Consider the following 19,799-nt stretch of genomic DNA (forward strand, 5'->3'; position numbering starts at 1 on the left):
GAAAAAATTGGGTCCCTGAGACTGGTTTGATGGGGGAGGAGGGGAGGAAACTGATGAGAGAATTTGATGGAATGAAACAAGGCAGCCAGTGAGTGACAAGGACTATGAAAGGGGCTCTCCTTGGAACAACTGTACCTGTGTTCAAGACAGAGCTTTAGGGTCACCTCGTTGGTGACACCTTCCCTGACAGCTGGTTCCTGCTCTTGTCGCCAGAGCAGTAATACCCACCCCTCTACCCATCCTGGAGCCAGTGCTTATCACATCGTATTGAACATTCATTTCCGTATTGATCTCCAACCCCTCGAGGTCAGGGACCATGTCTTATTTATCTCTATACTCAGCCTGGCACAGTGCCCTGACACATATTAGGCACTCAGTGAATAATGCTGACTGAATGCATGAGGTGGAGGATATTGAAGAGAAAGCTTAACGACCTTGCTTCAGGTTTTATCTTTCCTGGAAGTATTCATTCATATATTCTCTTGCTTGGTAAGCAGACATGCTCCAGGTGGGAGCACTCGGACCTTTTACCAGTTTTCAGTGTATTTCAGTCTGAGAAATGTTTCAAACTTTCTTGATCCCAAGATTGTAAACTTAGTAATACATGTAATAATTTTACATACATATATATTAGTTTTATAAATATATGTAAAACTTTTAGCATTTTTCCCCAAGTGCTTTTCTTTTTTCACAATAAACTGAGTACATAATTTCCCCGTTTTCAAACAAGGAAACTGATGCCCAGAAAAATAATTAAGTGACCTAAGGCAGAGTCTCAATCTTTAAGGTACATAAAAATCATTTGGGACACTTGTCCAAAATACAGATTCCTGGCCCCCACTCTGAAATTCTGATTCAGTAGGTGTAAGGGGGGCCCAGGAATCTGCATTTTCATGCTCCCAGGTTCTGAGGCAGGTGGTCTTGGCCCAGAGCCTTCCTCAGGTCACAAGTCAGGAGCTCAGTGTCTGCTGGAGGTCATCTCAGGGCTTTGGTTCTAAACCTAGACTCATGGGATGGGAGGCAAGTCACATGCACATCACCTTCACAGGGCCTGGCAGGAAACCTAAAACCGGAGACTCTCAGACGACGATGGCAGCTCCAGTGTCCCATGCGTAAAACCACAAAGCCAGAGTGCTGGCTGGTAAATGGATAACATTGCTGAGGACTCACGACCTGGAAGGCCAGACTCTGGAAAAGGCCCAGGTCCTCTAGGCAAGAGGGACCAAAAAAAAAAAATTACAAAGAGGGTTAACTTAGACAATATTGAAGATGTTTGGTGCATTTATTTTGGATTTATTTCCCTCCCTGTCCACTTTGTGGTAGTTTACCAAATGGAACCAATGGGACAACTCAGTAAAGAACAGCAGCCGAAGCAAGTACAAATGGACTTCTCCCTTCCATCTGCCTTCCTCACCCAAGCTCCACTGGCTGGACTTCTGTGTTTCTCCCCCATCAGCTCCTTCCTTGTCAGCCCACTGCCAAGGCCCTAAAGACCTCAGGTGTTGCCTTTCATCCAAACTTTATACAGAAGTCTCCCAAAGCTCTGCCTGATGCTTGCCTCTCCTTTCCCAGTCTACCTCCACTAGAAAGCCGCATTATCTTCCCAAGGTGCAGATCTCATCACAGAGGGCAAGACCACTGTATTTGAAGCCAGAAGATCTGGATCTGGTGCTGGTCCTGGCTCCAGCTCCATCATTAACTAGTTGTCTGACCTTGGGTTTGTAATTTCCCCTTTTTGGGATTTAGTCTTCATGTGTGAGATGGAGGGCTGGACTGGGTCATCTCCAAAGTCCTTTCCAACCCTAGGATTTTATGCACACTTCTGCTTAAAAACTATTAGTGACACCTGATTGCCTACAGAATTAAATATATAATTACCTTACGCTGGAACATCTAAGGAGGCCCTCTATAATCTGGCCCTACTATGGACTAAATGTTTGTGTCCCCCCAAAATTCATTATGTTGAAACTCTAATCCCTGATGTGATGGTGTTTGGAGATGGGGTCTTTGGGAGGTGATTAGGTGATGAGGGTGGGGCCCTCATGATGGGATTAGTGTCCTGATAAAAAGAGAGCTCTCTCTCTCTCTCTCTCTCTCTCTCTGCTCTCTACCAATGTGAGGACACAGCAAGAAGGCCATTTGTGAACTAGAAGGAGGGTTTTTACCAAGAACCTGACCATGCTGTCACCCTGATCTTGAACTTCCAGCCTCCAGAACTGTAAGAAATAAATGTTTGTTGTCTAAGTCACTCCGTCTACGGTACCCTGTTATAGCGGCCTAAACTGACTCAGGCCCCAACTTTTTTTTTTTTAAAAGCATTATTCTCCTTTATGTTCCTTTTGTTATAGTCAAACTGAAGTATTCCCAGTTTCCTAAACATGCCTGGAAATTGTTTGCTCCCTCAATGCTTTTGTCATTATTTTATCTTAGAAAACCTACTACATTTATTTCAATATGTATGATCCCTACATTTTTTGAGGTCCAAATCCCATGGATCTCTTTTAGGTTTTCCCTTTTTAAAGCCTAAAAGCAAACTCTTTCCCCTCTGACTGCGAGCACTTCATCTGCCCCCTCTCACAGCTGGTATCACAGTTCTCCCTGGGCCTGGTCCTTGCAGACTTTTGTCAGCTCCCTGAGGGCAGGGCCTGCATAAGTCTCCTACCACTTAGCACAGGGTCCTGCCCAGAGAAGGTTTTGACAAATGATTGTTGAATGAATGTCAGAAAGCACACGCTCCCGTTTTAGCTAGATCTTGAATTTCAGTGGGAGCCGAGGCAGAAAGGGTAACATGGGCAAAAGAAAAAATATGAATTCCTGTTGCAGTGAACAACTTTTTCCTTGAATTGGCCCCAAGGATGTGAGTCATAAAAAGGGGCCACTGAGCTTGGCGGCGCAGTGTCCCCATTGCTCATAAAGGCCAATGGCTGAATGCCTGAGGTGATTTTCCCTGCCAACAACAGCTTGTGTTGAGGACCTCGACTTGATGGCTGTAGGCTAATAACCAGGAGCTCTGGGCAGCCCCTGAGCACATCCTCATGGCCACGGTGGCTCGGTGAATTCTGAGCCCTACGTGGTGTGTTAAGAGGTAGGCTTCCTGCCTGTATGATGTGCTTGAAGGGGTCTCCTCTTCTGACCTCCCCTAGTCCAGTCCCCGTTGATTCTCAGTCTACCTGGGGTCACAGTCAAGTGTGTATATGTTTTATCTTGATGACTAGACTGTCAGTTCCTGCCTAGAAGGCTCTTGTACATCTTGTGTCTTGTTCATCTTCCTCTCTCCCACATGCCTAGCACAAAGCCCTGCTCATAGCAGATGTCAATAAATGTTTTCTGGATGGATGCTCAAATTTAGATCAAATTGACTCAAATCCCAATTAAAACCCCCAGTCAGGAAGACAAGATTTAATTCATTTTCTTTCCTACAAAAAGGACAATCTTGCTGTTTAATATAACCTAATACATTTTCTTCACAACTCAGAGACAGACGCAGGTTCTGTTTTTAGAAGGCATATCTGAGATGTTGTAAAGTATTGCTTCATTTTGATGTTTTATTCTGATTAAATTTGAGGCATATCAGAAATATGAGTGATGACTTGGCTTGCTCTGAACCATTCTATTCATCAACTTCGAATCCTAGGACAGCAGAATGTGAAGGGCCATAGGGACCAACCAGGTCATTGTATAGTTAAGAGAAATGAAATTCAAGAGCTAGGATTAGAACCCAGGTTGGATGTTTGGTTGGTTGGTTGGTTGGTTATTTTCTTCTCCTAGTTAATTTACTCAACAAACATCACCAAGCACACACCGTGTGCCAGGTCCCGTTCTGGGTGCCAGGGATATGGAACTGGCAAGGACAATCACAGCCACCACTGAACTCTTAGACTAATGGTTATTTCCTGGTTCCTCAGCCCAGGATATTTTACCTTCTTCAAAGGAGCTACATGGCCTTTTCAAAAGAGCTTCCTGGGGAAAAAGACCAATGTCAGTTGGACAAGAAGGCCTTGCATTTATTAAAATACTGCACTTCCCTACAGGTCAAGTGCATCCACTCAAGGGCTAGTGGACCAGAGTTCCTTGAAAGCCTGGTACTTTCTGCCTCAGCACTGCCCCCTTGGAGTTCATACTCATACTCACGGCCACACTCAGAAATATGTTCCTTCAGGCTAGATTGTTATTTCTTCTGTTGGCCCAATAGCCACTCTCCCGTCAACAGCAGGGACGCTGGGTTCTCTCTGACTGTCCTCCAGGTCTTACACAATGTAGGTAATTTATACTTGTGGCTGATGAGATAACTATAAAAGGTAGTTTTTGGTCCTAGAGCACTTCTCTCTTTAAACTCCCCCACAGACTCATCTTCTTTCGGGAATGGCAAATAGGCCTCATCCCCTGCCAATTCTGGTTGACGGGAAGTGACTGCCTGGAGAGCTGTGATAAGAACACTCCTGAGGCTGCATCCAGACGCAGCAGGTATGGGGCAGCTATGTGCTTTCCATTATCTAGACCCTGGTTTTAAGACCTCCATTGGTCCCTGGATGTGTAAAGGATTAAGTCCAATACACTCAGTATGGCACACAAGGCACTTTGCAGAGCAGTCAGCAACCTTAAATACCAGCCTGTTCCTCCCCACCATACACTCTAAACCCCAGCCACACTCAGCTGTTTTCTGTTTCTTGAATATACCGCCGTCTTTCAGGATTCTGGCCTTTGCAAATGGTATTCCCTTTTCTGGAATGTTCTTCCTCCTAACCCCTTTGATGCCTGATTTCTCTGTGAGGCCTTCCCTTACTTCCCCTATGAAAAGTCCTCTCCTTCATGTTCCCACATCCCCTTTTTCATCCCTTTGTCATTATCCCGACTCACTGAGATTTGTCTGTTTACATTTCTATCTCCCCCAAGAGAAGGGAGGTGCTAAAGAGCAGAGCCCTGTCTTACTCACCACCAGCAGAACACCAGCCACGGATAAGGCACTTGCTATAGGACTGCTGAACGAATGAGTTCTTTGGAAAATCTCCCCTTTTCACTCCTCCAAGCTGTCTTTCAGAGATGCAAGGACTAGCCTCTATCTCTGGTCTCTCAAACTTGCAGAGGTACATCCTGGCAGTCAGGTCCGTCACCTCTCCAGTCTACCCACCGCCAGATGTCTGTCGTTCCCCTCAACCCCCAGTTTAGGAACTGAAACTAGGGATCACTTTGATTTATGCTAAATGGTACTGAATAGATTGAGCAGAATGGATTATTTCATCTAATCCTTCACCAAGCCCTGCTGTCCTAACTTCAACATAATCACAAACTGATGTGCTTCTGTCTCCACTGTCATAACCCAGTCCAGGCCACTGTCAACTCTCCTGGGCTATTGTAACAGCCTGCTAACTGGTATCTCTGCTTCCTCGTTCACATTTTACAATCCATTCTCCACTTAGCCACCTCAGCTTTCTTTCAGATTGCATCACTCCTCTGCTTAAAGCCCTTCCGTGGCTTCCCACTAGATCTAGAAACGCAAACTCTCTGGCCTCCGGGACCCAACATCCTCTAGCTCCCGACCTTCTCCCTCCTCCCTCCTCCCTCCTCCCTCCTCCCTCCTCCCTCTGGCGCGCTGTGTCCCAGTCGTCCAGATCTCCATTTCACTCCTAGAACAGCCAAGCCCTTTCCACCCCTGGGTCTTTGTTCTCGCTGCTCCCTCAGCCTGGAATCCTCCTGCCCCAGCTTTTCCTTGAAGATCTCAGCTCAAAATGGCAGCTCTTCAAGGAGTCCTTCCCTGACCACCCCACCTAATCACAGTGCACAAAACACCCGCCAGGTACTCTCTATCCCGCAGCCCAATTAATTTCTTTCATGAAACTTAAAATCTCAAATTATCTTTCCAACTTATTTCACGTTTTTATTCTCTACCTCCCACCCTAGAATGTGAGCTCTGGGAAAGCTCCACGAAGGACAGACCTGCTTGCTTCCTTCACTGCCACACCCAGGGCCTGGCTGAGAGTGGGTGCTAAATAAACATTTATTGAGAGCCAAAGAAATACATTTCTGAGGATCCCCAAAGATAGGGCTCCTATTTTTGCCCATGACCTACTGCATGTGCTTCTTAAACATTAAATAATATGCTGTAGAACATGACGCTGGAAGTCAGGAGACCTGGGTTCCTGGTCACTGCCTTGTGCCAGCCCTCATGAAACACAACATGACAACATGAAGGTTTCAGGCAAGATGCCAAAATAAAGAAAACCCCCTGAGTTTGCCTTAAAGAAGGTCAGGAAAGGGGAGTGTCCTGCAGCTGGAGAGGCCAGGGCAGGCTTTAGGGTTCCAGCACATATAGCCCTGGGGCAAATGTCAGGGGTGTGGAGCAGCATGCCAGGAAAAGACGGTGCTTCCTGAACTGGCAGAAGACTAAAGAGGCGGTATGTGACAGACAGCTCAGATCAGAGACTTGAAGTGACCCCTGGGGGGTGGGAAGAGAGTGAGAGAGAAAGCTATGAAAGGACTTCAGCATGACCTCAGCTTCTAAATGGATTAAATGGGATGCAATGGAAAGACCACTGGATTAGGAGTCAGAGGAGGAACTAGAGAAAGGAAGGAAGCATTGATTGAGTGCCTCATCCATTGTAGGCCCTGTGCTACACAGTTTACACACATTCATTCAGTCCTCGTAATCACCCTCCCAGGGAGGTATTAATATCCTTATTTTATAGAGAAACTGAGGCTCAGACAAGTTACTCTAGCTCTCTGAATTTCAGGATGCTTATCTGTAAAACAGATAATAATAAAACCCATCTCTAATGTCTAGTGCCAGAATGCAATGAGATAAGGTGCAGAGCACCTATCACCATGCTGGATGCTTTGGAAACTTCACTGTTACCACTAATGTTGATAACAATTTATAATACTAATGACTAGTATGTGCAAGGTCACAAAGCTCATGAATGTCACAGATGAGATGCAAATGCTGGATGGTGTTTCACCCTGTCAGGCTGCCCCTTAAAAAGACCAGGATTTGAAAAACAGCTCTGCCAATAATCAGCTGCGTGACGTCAGACAAATTACAGTACCGTGCAAGAGCCATATTCTCTTAATCTGAATAAAGGGGCCAAGAACTCTACCCTACAGAGCCTGCAGGGATGTTGGAGGAGAAAATAACCAATGAATATGAATCTGCATTGTATGTGCAGATGGAAACTGTGATGACTGTGATAGGCACCCTGAACCGGGACAAGTGTCTTCGGGATGGCATGATTCACGTGTGCTAGATGGTGACAATGAAGCCAGAGCCATGCCTGGGGTACCAAGAATTTTGCAGGCAGCAAATGGCCTTGAGTTGACAGTGACTGTGCTAGCTCCATCCAAAGGCTAGTCCATAACTCGTTAATGCTCCCCCGGAAAATAAAAACAGTGTGAACCTCCTAAGACACCATCAGAAACATGCATCAGGATTTTATCCAACACATTAGGAAAATAACTCCTCACAAAATCGGCTTTAGGAAAGAGCTGGCATGAGAAGGGGACATAGCCAGAATTCTTACAGGGGTCAGATTGCAGCAACATGCCACCCTTGGAACCTGAAAGGATTTCTCTGTAATGAGGACTGAGTTATCTGGGGAAACTTAAGCCAGGTGGGCTAACTGCTTGCTAAGCCCATGTCTCCTCAGACAGAAATAGGGCAGTGTGTCCCAGCCCCAGGCTGCCAGCGAGCTGGCACATGCCCTGCATTGTGCTCTGGGGAGCAACGAATGTTCTCTCTGACCAGAGTGTGCAGACCCAGGCCGTGCGCACACACCAGCGCTGACAGCCGATCCGCTGATTAGGGGCTCCGCAAAGCTTTCCCCGTCTTATATCCTGGGGTGCTGGCTGTTAGGCTTAACTCATTTGACCCTTGTACACACACTTTGTGAAGTATTATGGACCTGGCTTTGCAGACCAGGAGAAGGAGGTTCAGACAGCAACTCGCCCAAGTCACACAGTTAGGAGAGGCGGAGCTGGGATTTAGCCAAGGTCCTTCCGACTTCAAGGACACTTCCATCCTTGGCAGACTTGCCTAAGGCAGACTTACTTTTCAAGATGAAAAGCAAAGCCAAGAATCAGAGAATCTTAGAGAAGCAATTCTCAGTCTACCATCCCACCCTGGGAAGGAGTCTCTCTGTCCCTCCTGACATATGGTCACCCTCTGCAGGAACATCTCCCCTAAACAGGGGCTCACCATCCACTCCAGTTGTACAAAGTTCTTTGTTCCACTGACATAGGGAATGTCAACTTCTCCCAAGTGCCTAAATTGGCGTAGTTTTTCCCCTCCCTCACTGCACTGCATGTTAAATATACTAGAGGATTTCTGAAAGGACACTATGCTCCCTTTCATGATGGTAATCACTGTCCTGAATTCATGTGGCTCGTGAGTTTAGATTTTCACAAGACAAATGTTCTTACAGCATGTATCTGTTGCACATGGGTATTCGCAGATCCTATCACGTGGTGCCAGGGCTGAATGAGTCACTCCTCTGCTCTCCCCCCTCTGCCCCCCAGTCCCACTTCCTCAGCCATTTCAGACGAGGACACAAAGCCTGCACTGCCACTTCCCTCGCCATCACCTGGACACAGAAAGATGCTCTCGGACAACAAATAGGAACATGTGGCCCAGGCGTGGGCATGGGGGGTTGGAGCTCAGGCTGCCCAGCTGTGCCCCTTTCACAGTAAAGAACTGGCATTGATGCAGATCCTGTCTAGGGAGACTCTGAGAAAGAGAGGAAGCCCAGAGACAGATCTGGGAGTCTCAGCTGCAGAGGGAGCCCCTGACAAACCAACTCTCTGAAGTCAAGGACATGGCCCCTTGATAAAAGTCAGCAGTCAGCATCCTGGAGATTTAGTATTCAGAAAAAAGGCAGCATCCTATGTGGTTTCTTTCTGATCACAAGAACAGCAATGCCAGAAAGGTTCTGGGGATGACACTTCCCAAAGAACCAGGCGTCCTTTCTGACTTGGCATTGTGCCTGCCATATTGTAGATAGATATTAATAGAAAATATTTTAATTAATAAATGAATAAAGAAATGCACACACATCAAACACAAATATCTCAACCACAGATTTGGGGAAATAAACACCTAAGACAATATGTATCAATATCTGAATTGTTTCCCCTGGGGAAGCTGACTCTCTCCCCAGACTGTTTGTACCCCTCCCTTGGGCTGAATTCTCTCTTGACACCCCTTTTCAGGATATTCTAGTAAGGAAACAGAACCACGAAGGGTGAGAAGCAAATCATGAGTCCTCAGACCAACTGGACTAAACAAGCCTGACCCCCAGAGAGCCTGGATCTTGGTCAGAGCGCCCAAAGGCATTCTAAGGTTATTATGTCCTACCATTGGTAGCCCCAGGCATGGATCATCTACATCTGGATGTCTAAAAGGCACCTCAAACGCAATGTGTTCAAAAGCAGATCAAGATCTTTCTACCCAAATCTGGTCTTATCTTTTTCAGCTTTTTTGTTTGTTTGCTTGGTTAAGCTTAGAATGGCAGGGCCATAATTCATTTGTATATCCAGAAACCTGGGAGCTGTCCTTCCTACTTCCTCTTTCTTCATAGGTCCATCATCAAGTCTTGCCAATTTTACCTCCTAAATATCTCAAACCCCTTCTCCCTCCTCACCTCTGATGTCACTACTCAGCCCAATCCAGCGTTATTTTGCGGGGGGACTAATGCAAAGCTTCCTCTTACCTGGTTTCCCAACAGTGACTTTTGTACCCTCCCACCCATTCTCAACACCACTGCCAAAAATACCTCTTATAAATACCAAGTTGGTCATATCACTCCCCACATGTGCAACACACATGTATAATAACCTCTGTTCCAAATCCTTCAATTGTCCCCGTGATCATAGAATAAGGAGAAAACAAAATCCTCAGCAAGGCCCTGATCTCCCTCTCCAGTCTCACACTCTTCCCACTCTCTGTACTGAAGTCACACTGACCTTCTCAGTTCTCTGAAAGCACTAAGCTACCTCTCACCTTATGGGCCATACTGGTCCATATGCTTAGGAAGCTTTTCTCTACTTCACTCACTCCCTCATCTAATAAACTCCTAATGATCCTTCAAATCTCAGCTCAGTGTTACTTCCTCAGTAAAACTATCACTGAGCACCTAAAGTAGGTCAGGACCCCTGTTATATACTTTCATGGCAACCTGTCCCTTTATCTCATAGCTTTTATCCTAGTTTGTAATTTTATAATTATTTTAATAATTATCCTAGTATAAAATTTTTAAATACTGTCTGATTCCCCCATGAGACTGTAAGCTCCTTGAAGGCAGAGATCATATCTGTTGTATCACTATTATATCTCCAGCTTTTAGCACAAGGCCTGACACATAGTAGGTAGTCAATAAAAATACACTAAATGAATAAGTAAAACACAGCTCTTCCCTGAATTTATTCCAACCAATAACACCATGTTTCTTTCCAACACCATTCCTGAGGTTCTGTTGAGTTTGTCTTAGGAACTACTGGGTTTTTTTGCCATCTCTCCTCATCCCTCTAGTATCTACTATGATGGCCTACCTTCTATAGATCAAGAGATCATGGCATTGTCACCATCACTGTCATGGGTCATCATCACCACAGTTAACATTGATGGAGGATTTCCTTACCATGTGTTAGGCACTATGTCAAGTACCATGCATGTGGTATTCACACAGTCCTTATAGTACTATGAGGTATACATTACTAATCCTATTTTGCTGATAAAGAAACTGAGACTCAGAGAGGGTTGGCTAGAACATGGTAGGGCCAGGACTTGAACCTCAGTCTAATTCTGAAGTCTACAGTCTTAATGACAACCTGCTCCCCTGTAAAATGGAGCTAATAATACCTACTCATAGTGATGTCAGCACAGGGAAGATTCAGCACAGGAGGCACTTGGTAAAGGGCGGTTGTTGTTATTGTGGTGCTGGAGGCATCGTGGGGAGGGATAACCATTTTCCATTTTTCCCAGAGGACAACGAATCAGGCTGCCCTTTGGGGGATAAAACAGCTGGACTTGGTTTGCAAAAGACTTTTAAGGGGAGTTCCCTGGAGGTCCAGTGGTTAGGACTTTGCGCTTTCACTGCTGAGGGCACGGGTTCGATCCCTAGTTGGGGAACTAACATCCTGCAAGCCGAGGGGCACGGCCAAAAAAAAAAAGACTTTTATGTAAAGCAGCATGCTGTGGCAGTTCCAGCCCAGAGTGTGTGGAGAGGGGAGCTGATGTGCTAACAAAACCAACCCAAAGATCTTCGGCCCTGGAAACTAACCCCTCTAAATGAGCCTCGGTTTCTCACTGCAAGCCCAGACATCAGGCCTGCATGGGGAACCCAAACCTATAATAGTTCCTTGAATTTCCTTTGCTACTTCTTTTTCTATTTCCCTGTAGCAGAGTAATAGAGAGAATACACTGCATTTGGAGTCAGTCCGAATTCTGATGTGCTCAGGACTGAGCAAGGCCTGGACCTCAGTCTGAGACTCAGGGTCCCGGGAAGCCAGGGGATGATAAAAGACCATATTTCATCCTCAGTGGCTGGCTTGGGGATGACCCATTCTTCTGAGTCTTATGAGTTTCTTCCATGTAAAGGAAGAGAGCAACTAAAGTATCTGAGTTCCTACTTAATGTCAAGCACTTTTACATGCATATGCTCGTGTAGTAAGTTAATCCTCACAACAAGCTTGAGCAACAGGTGCTATTATCCTTATTATACAGTCAAGGAATCTGCAGTTTAAAGAGATTAAATGACTTGGAATAAATTACTATACAAGAAGAGGTAGAACTGAGATTCACATCCATTTTTGTTAGTTTCCAAAATCTGGTGTTTTTCATTTTATCGTATCAGAAGATATATAATGACTGAGTCTACAGGAAAAATTATGGAAACTACTTGGATGTGCACAAATGGTAGCGAAGCCACGAAAGCCCATGCATTCCCTCCTTCTGCTTACTAAGCACTTCCTGTGTGCCAGGCTTTGTACTGGATTCCAGGGATACAGAGGTGGGCAAGATGTGGCCCTGCTCCTGAGAAGTTCACAGTCTAGTGAGGGGAGCTCTCTAGGGAAAAAAAGATTAGAGAAAATCAGGAAAACTGAGCAAGAAAGAGAAGGCAGAGGATTCTAAAACAGAACCAGTGGGGTTCTTGGAAGATAACTATTCCAAACCTGGCTGCATGACCTGGAGTCACCTGGAGGACTGTTAGAACTAAAAATTTTCAAGTACTCAATTCCCAATTCTACAGATCTGCAATTGGGACCAGTAATCTGTACATTTAACAATCATCTCAAGTGATTCGACAGAACTGGTTCACAGGCCAGGTGAGCAAAACCACACTGATCCAACCCTTTCACTCTGTAGGTATGAGAGCAGAGGGGCAGAAAGGGAAAGTGAGCAGCCCAAGGACACACAAGAGTCAATGCTTCAGACTTATGTTTCCACCTCACAGCCAAGTGACTTGAAGTCATCTTTCAAAAATTCAGAATGATTTATTTTTAAGCATGATATATACATTTATAAGTGCACATATGGCATATTTTATGTACATGCATTAGATACTTCTTTGAGAATGATGTTACATGCCTACTGGAAAATTATGTTCTACAAAAGTACAGTGTGGAAAATAATACAGATCAATTTAGGAGACTAAAATTATACATGGATACACAAAATGGATATAGGTTTTCATAATCAAGAACAGTATTCTCATCCTCTGCTCGCCTCTGACCTACATTTGACCTACCCTCCTACCTCTGAGCACCTCCAACCTAGGGGATCATTATAGTGCAGAAAACTTATTAATTAATCAAGTGCTTCAAGGTACTGGTTCCCAGACTGTGATGGAGAGAAGGGGAAAGCCACAGACAAACAGGCACTTTAGGAGCTGGCTACAGCCTTGTCTACCCACAGCATCTTCCCCACCCGGAGTGACGTTCTGGTCACTGAAAAAGTGCTGTGCCTCCCACTGCTGACCTCTCTGCTGTGAACTCAATTCCCTCGCCCCACTAGATCATCAGAAAGATCCTCTCTTCCTCCCCGCTTGAGATTCTTTCCACGGGCTAAATGGAGGACACAGGCAAAGGGCAGAGGTACAGAGGGGCTTTGCGGCACGAGGGGAGGCCGGCCCCTCTGCGCGGCTTCTGTGAGCTCACGGCGCAACTGCTCCCCGGCCACCGCCACCGGCTCCCCTTCCCTTCTAGGTTCACCGTGGTTTGTCTGTATCTGCTTGTTTGAGAGCTCAGAGCAAACTCTACCTGCTCTGTTTCCACTCCTTCTCGGCCATCTATTTGGAGGTCTTGGTATAATGAATCCAATTCTATTCACCTTCTGAGGCTCAGCTATCAGGTTAGCTACCTCTGAGGCACAGCTAATCCTTCCTCTTCCACTCCCAGATCGCAGGCTCTGAGGCTGGTAAGGGAGCCCAGAAGCAGGGGTTGGCGATGTAGGTAGGAGAGACTCAGGAAAGTTCAGCGTTAGAGAAGCCAGATGTAGAAAGGGTTCCACGAGGGGGTCATCAGTGTGCTGAGAGAGGAGGCAGCCTCTGGAAGGCTGGAGGTGAGGCTTGGGTTCAGCGGGCACTGGCCACCCTAGCCTGGCTCTGCCACTGGGTAAGTCACGCTCTTCTTTTAGCCTCATTTTTCTCATCTGTAAGTGAAGAAATTTAACTAGCTTATGTCCGTAGTTCCCATCTGCTTCTGAAATTCTAGATTTTCATTTTTTTCCCTTTGGCATTGGATACAAATGACTAAGATTGACACTATAATCCAGAATCATAGATTCTGAAATCTTAGAGCTAGAAGAGATTGAGCAATCCACTTTTCTCTTCCCTACCCATTTGATGATAAGTAAACTGAGGCCCAGAGAGGGACTGTAAGTTCTGTGAGGGCAGGAACTGTCTGTTTTGTTCTCTGTGACATGCCTGGCACATTTTCAAAAATATATGTTGAATAAGTGAGTGAACAAATAACCTCCCTCGGAGATTATGCAGCCTGGGGACAGGGGAAATATCCTCACTCCTTGCCTGGAGGGAGGGAGGGAGGATAAGGCGGGAGCCTCAGACTGCTTCTGGCCCTGAAGGTATGGTGCTTTCCAGCTGGAGAGCCAGGACAGAGCCAGGAACAAATTCTCAAGGCTGGTGGTGCCAGCAGCCATCGGCCACAAAGTGGGCTTCTGCTATAGTCCTCCGTGCTGTGCATAATGAATCACGATGTGTCAGTTACTGCATTCTGTTAACAAGCTTGTGTCGGCCTGTGCATCGCCAATGAGTGCCCTGCAATTTGCCACAGGTCTGCAGTTAAGATGTGGCAGAGCCAGTGGGACAGAGCATTTTGAGACACTCCAGGCCCAGGGAAATCAGGTGGTTGGTTTGTTTTTGGCAACTACTGGCTTCAGTGATTGGGCAGCAGTATGTAGAAATGTACTTTCTCCTCTCTGGGGAAGACATCTGCGTACCCTTTCCTGTCCTGGAAGGAGTAGGTTGTCTGACTCAGATAAGTCCAGCTGGAGAAAGCCATCTCTACTGCTTTCTCTGAAGTACCAAGCAAAATGGGGCAGAGGTAGAGTGGTAATTTAAAAAAATCACCTCCAGCATGGTTTGATGAACTGCTCATCCGGTTATCAGCTTTGAAGTCTCACACAGGATTCAAAATCTGGCTCCACTACACATGAGCTGTGTGCTCTTGCATAAGTCTCAATTTCCCTGTGACTCAGTTTCCACATCTGCAAAATGGGGATAATAATACCTACTTTGCAGAGGTATTTGCAAGGATTAAATGAGATAATGCATACCAAACCCAAAATCGTAGCAGGAGCACAATACATGAGCCTCCTACCATGTTCGAGATGTTCCCCGAAGGGATTCTAATCTCTCGAGGAAGACTGGGGCCAGGACCTAGGCAAACCCAGACAAGAACCTTTGTGTCTTTGAAGTATGTGTGTTTCCCCCAAGTGGCTCCGCAGTGACGATTATGACTGCAGCCATGTGAGGATGTCGGGTCTGCCTTCTGCACCTCCACACCGTCTGCGTGAGAAGTGAACAAGCCTCCCGGTGAGAGGGGAGGCTGCTCATTTCTCAGGCAGCACCACTGCAGCCCCTGACCTACTTTCTTACTAAAAATAGCCCCTCTTAGGTCACTGCCGCAAATTGAATTCCGCTGCTTCACTGCACCCAGTAAACAGGTGGGTGGGTGTCAGAGCACATTTGGTGAGCAGGAGTCCCCACTTCTGTGGCGCATGGCTGCCCAAGCATGTTAATCCCACACGTCTGCACAGAGGGCAGGGGCTCCAGGGCCCACCCACCCCACCTGGCATATCTGCACACAGCAAGGCTGCACCTGACCCTGCCGGGATACCTTCAGTGGGAGGCAGAGAAGGGGCAGTAAGGGAGGTTCTGGTTCCTGCGCTTTGAAGCCTGACAGAACTGAATTCAAATATGAGCTCCACTGCATTCTTGTTACTTAACCTTGGGCAAGACACAACTTTTCTTTGCCTCTGTTTCCTCATCTGTAAAATGGAGATAATGAAACTGATCTTAGAGTATTGTTGTACAGATAAAACAAGCAGTCCTTGGCACAGAACAGATGCTCAATAAATGCAGCTATTACAGCTATTCTCTGTTGTCTGGCCTGTTGCTCCACAATGCCCTCATGGTGAAGCCTCTCATGGCAGGGGTAGCAAGGGACAGGAGGCCACTCCAAGAAGGAGAAAGACTCTAAGCTGAAAGCACCTTAGAGGTACTTAGGTCAAGGAGTCCCACACATGGCTAAGCATCACAATAACCAAGTGGCTTGTTAACAATACTGATTCAGGTCCTTGCCCTAGACATTGGGATTCAGGAAGCCTGTCTAGGGATGTGGGAATTTGCATTTTAATAAGCTTTCCTGGTGATTCTGATGCACTGCCAGGTTTGAGAACCTTTGAATTAGGCCAGTCACCTCCTTAAAAATAAATGGATGAATGAATTACTGTTTTTTTCTTCCATTATGAGCATAAGCAGGGTCATTACAAAATATGCAGAAAACATAGAAAAAGAAAAAGTGAAAAATAATTCAATCAACACGTACTGAATGCCCATTAAATGCCAGGCCCTCTGCTAAATACTGGGGATATGGTCCTCAAGAGATGTCCAGTTTATGTGTGGAGACAGAAAGACAGAAATAGACACAGAAGACTAACATGATACATAGGTTTCAGAGGTCCCTTATGAAATGTACAGAAACAGAGATGAGGGAGCAATTGATTCTTTCTAAGAAGTTGGGGAAATCTAAAGCTGGACCAGAAGGAGAACAGGTGTTCACTTGCTGGACAAGGGAGGGAAGGGCATTTCAGGAGGGATGAACAGGACATATAAAAGCATACAAAGAGGGCTTCCCTGGTGGCTCAGTGGTTGAGAGTCCGCCTGCCGATGCAGGGGACACAGGTTCGTGCCCTGGTCCAGGAGGATCCCACATGCCGCACAGCGGCTGGGCCCGTGAGCCATGGCCGCTGAGCCTGTGCGTCCGGAGCCTGTGCTCCGCAACAGGAGAGGCCACAACAGTGAGAGGCCCGTGTACCGCAAAAAAAAAAAAAAAAAAAAAAAAAAAAGGCATACAAAGAGAAAGGCGTTTGTTAGGAAAGTGTCCTAAGGTCACCATAGTAAGGTCATCATATATGGTAAATAGCAGTGGCACAGGGATGCTGGTGTGAATGGCTAGAGCCAGATTGTGAAGAATCCCAGAGGACCTCAAGAATGTTGCCTACATTGGGAAGTATGATTTTCCCAGTATTTTTTTTTAACATATGCCTTTTTGTTTTCATTTTTATGTGACCAACTTAGTCAAGCAGATGGGCCATAAATTTATCTAATCCCAATTGTTGGACATTTAGGCAACTTCTAATTGTAATAATTATAAAACACTGTGATCGACATCTTTAACCATAAAGCTCTTTCCATACTTAAGATCTTTCCTAAGGAGACAGTTTCAGGATATGAATTAAGAAATGAAAGTGAATGGACATCTTCAAGGCTCCTGATAAATAGTTCCAAAGAATTTTCTGAAAGTGGCCCATTTTTATAAATGAGGAGTAAGGCCCAGGGAGCTTACATGTCTCATCCAAGTCACACTTGGATGGGGGCGGAACCAAGAGCAATTCTGGAATCTCCTAACTCCTGGTCCAGGGCTCTTCCTTCTATATCATATTGCCTTCCCACAGATCAAGGCTGAGTGCAGTAAGATCTATTTGGCCAATGCCTCTGATCACTTCCAACTAAGGACTTTAGGTTAGCAATGTACATGGGTAAGAGATGAGAGGAATATGTGTATGTTTACATGCACATGTGAAGCTCTATATATGAGCCTTTTTTCCCAACCATATCATGTATGCTCCCCTTATATTACAGTTTCTGTTCTAGTCAAGCATATCTTACATTGTCTTACCTTCATACCTTTGACCCTACATGAAATGTCTCCTGTTCTCCTATTCAAATTCTATGCGTATTTTTATACTTATTTATATTTATTTTTTATTATTTTATATTTATTTTTTATTTTTAAAGACAGACCTACATGATCCAAAACGCATTTCCAGACTATGAGCATTCGCTATCAGTAACATCCATTTATGATACTTTATTGCTTTGCAGCACCTCTTGTATTGAGGTAAAATTATTTAAGTTTACCTATGAATAAAAATCTGTCTCAGGCTCTGTTACTAGAAAGAGATAAAACAAAAAAACCCCACCCTCCTTAAGCTAATGAGAATATATTTACTTCAGAAAGGCACTTCTAGAGTTTGATGGGCTCAAGACAGGTCAGTCCATTCCCCTGAACCTTCCACATCACAGTAGTGGATATCTTGGTAAAACAGAAAGAGCACTGGACTAGGAGACAGAATAATAACAGTTTCCATGTGCTAAGGGCCTACTCTGACCAGGCACAACGCTAGCTGCTTTACGTGCATTATATACTTGGAATAACCTTAAAATAATTTCAGCAAGGGAACTATTATTCTCCCTGTTTTTACAGATGAGAGATGTTGGGGCCTGAGAGATTGAGTAATTTGCTCAAGGTCAATATCATTAGTAAATGTCAAAACTGAGATTTAAACCCAGGTATGTCTGAGTCAAAAACCATTTTTTTTCTGCTTTACTGCCCTCCCTTGACAAATGTCATTTCAGTTCTAGCTCTGCTACTCTTACGCTATATGATTCCCAATAAAGCATTCGTGCTGAGTCCTGTCTCTTACATGTGAGATGGGGATAATTACGTCCCTATCCTGCTCCTCACTCCCAACATACACAAGGGCTGTTGCCATGATTAAATGATACAATGAGTGTAAGAGACCCAGACAGATGTACAGATTGTTATTAGAGCCCTGAACATCACGACTGGTCATTCTAATGATGACTGGAGACTCTGCCAAGATTCTCTGTCATTTAAGGAGGATTTAATTATGCTCACTAGACAGCCCCTTCTAGCATGAGAAAGTGAATGGCTGCAATGCATTTCAAAATGACCCTCAACAACAACTGAAGCCAAGGGGTTAATACTCTGAGAAAATCCATTAACTAAAACATTGTATCCCTTGAGCACTCGGGGAATCATGGTCTCCCAGGACATTTTCCTGCTCCATCATTTAGATGTATGTATTTGTATACAAACGTGTGTGTGCACGCACACATGTTTCACCAGCACCCATGTCTAGAGAGAGGGATTCAGCAGAAGGGAGGCTGGGCTGGAGCTCCACCACCAGGGGGCCAGTTATAAACTGGTTTGGGGTATCTATTCCAGTTTTCCAGAGGCTTCTGGTAAAACATCAGGAGACCTGGTTTAAAGTTCAGATTCTGCTGCTTACTAGTTGTATAACCTGGGCAAGATCCTTGACCTCTCAGCCTCAGTTTCCTTTTACATAAAATAGGGATAATGCCTATCTTAGACAAATGAGTTAACCTTCCTGGGCTGCTGTTTCCTCTGCTGTAAAACTGATGCCACAGTTGTGTTTCGTGCTTACTGTGTACCTGGCCCTGTGCTGAGGCTCTACATGCATTTTTTCACTCATCCTCACAGCCCTGTGGGATGAGTACTATTATCTCCAGTTGACAGATAAGGAGACCTATACTCAGAGTTCAGTAATTTGCCCAGGCCACACAGTGTTAAGTTGCAGAGTTAGGATTCAAATCCTGTTCTCTTTGCTTTGAAACCCTGTGCTCTTAGCCACTAAACCATACTCCAGCCTACCAGAGGGGTGCTGCAAGAAAGACATGAAATAACATTTGCTATTATTATTATTCTTATGTGCCCCCTGGGTGCCCAGTAGTCTGCGTTCCTTTTCTACGTCGCATGAGCGCCAGGAGGCTCTCCAGAGCTCTGAGGCTGGCGGACTCTCTGGGGCATGTGTGCCTCTGGAGAACAAGACCTGCTGGAAAAATATTTACTGCCGCAACCTAAATTCATGAAGTCAGCCACACTGTGAACATGAGCAGGGGTGATGGATGAAATTCCTCCAAAGTTTTAAGTTGAAGGCCAGTTTGGCAGTGAGAGAACCTAGAGTAAAGACTAGAAGATTGAAGACTAGAGTAAAACACTCGTGTTCAAGCATTTGCACGGATTCCCTTGAAGCTGATGGTAACCAAGGCGACCGTGCTGGATTCCAGTGAGGAGAAAGACAGCATTGCCAAGGCAGGAGATGCTGGGCAATCCCCTCCTCACCCTGATCCTCCACTGCTTACACAGAAAGGAGGAAGGGACACATGAGGAAGACACCACGTTTAAAAAAAATTTTTTTTTATTAGTTATCTATTTTATACATTTTAGTGTATATGTGTCAATCCCAA

At 45.3% G+C, this 19,799-nt stretch overlaps 1 protein-coding gene across 3 annotated transcripts in view; it reads right to left on the minus strand.

Moving 5' to 3' along the window:
- Window positions 1-19,799, minus strand: part of SERGEF (secretion regulating guanine nucleotide exchange factor) — a 228,210-nt gene that overhangs the window by 46,147 nt on the left and 162,264 nt on the right. Inside the window, exon 11 of one of the 3 annotated variants that reach the window (XM_032641884.1) lies at window positions 14,639-14,707. The exons of the other annotated variants lie outside the window; for them this stretch is intronic. Within the exon in view, the coding sequence (XP_032497775.1) occupies window positions 14,679-14,707 (29 nt within the window). The 3' untranslated portion in view covers window positions 14,639-14,678. Of the gene's footprint in view, window positions 1-14,638; window positions 14,708-19,799 lie in introns of those variants that run through there. 3 annotated transcript variants of the gene reach the window in all.

This window comes from Phocoena sinus, chromosome 8 (genome assembly GCF_008692025.1).
Source record: "Phocoena sinus isolate mPhoSin1 chromosome 8, mPhoSin1.pri, whole genome shotgun sequence".
Classification (NCBI taxonomy): Eukaryota; Metazoa; Chordata; class Mammalia; order Artiodactyla; family Phocoenidae; genus Phocoena; species Phocoena sinus.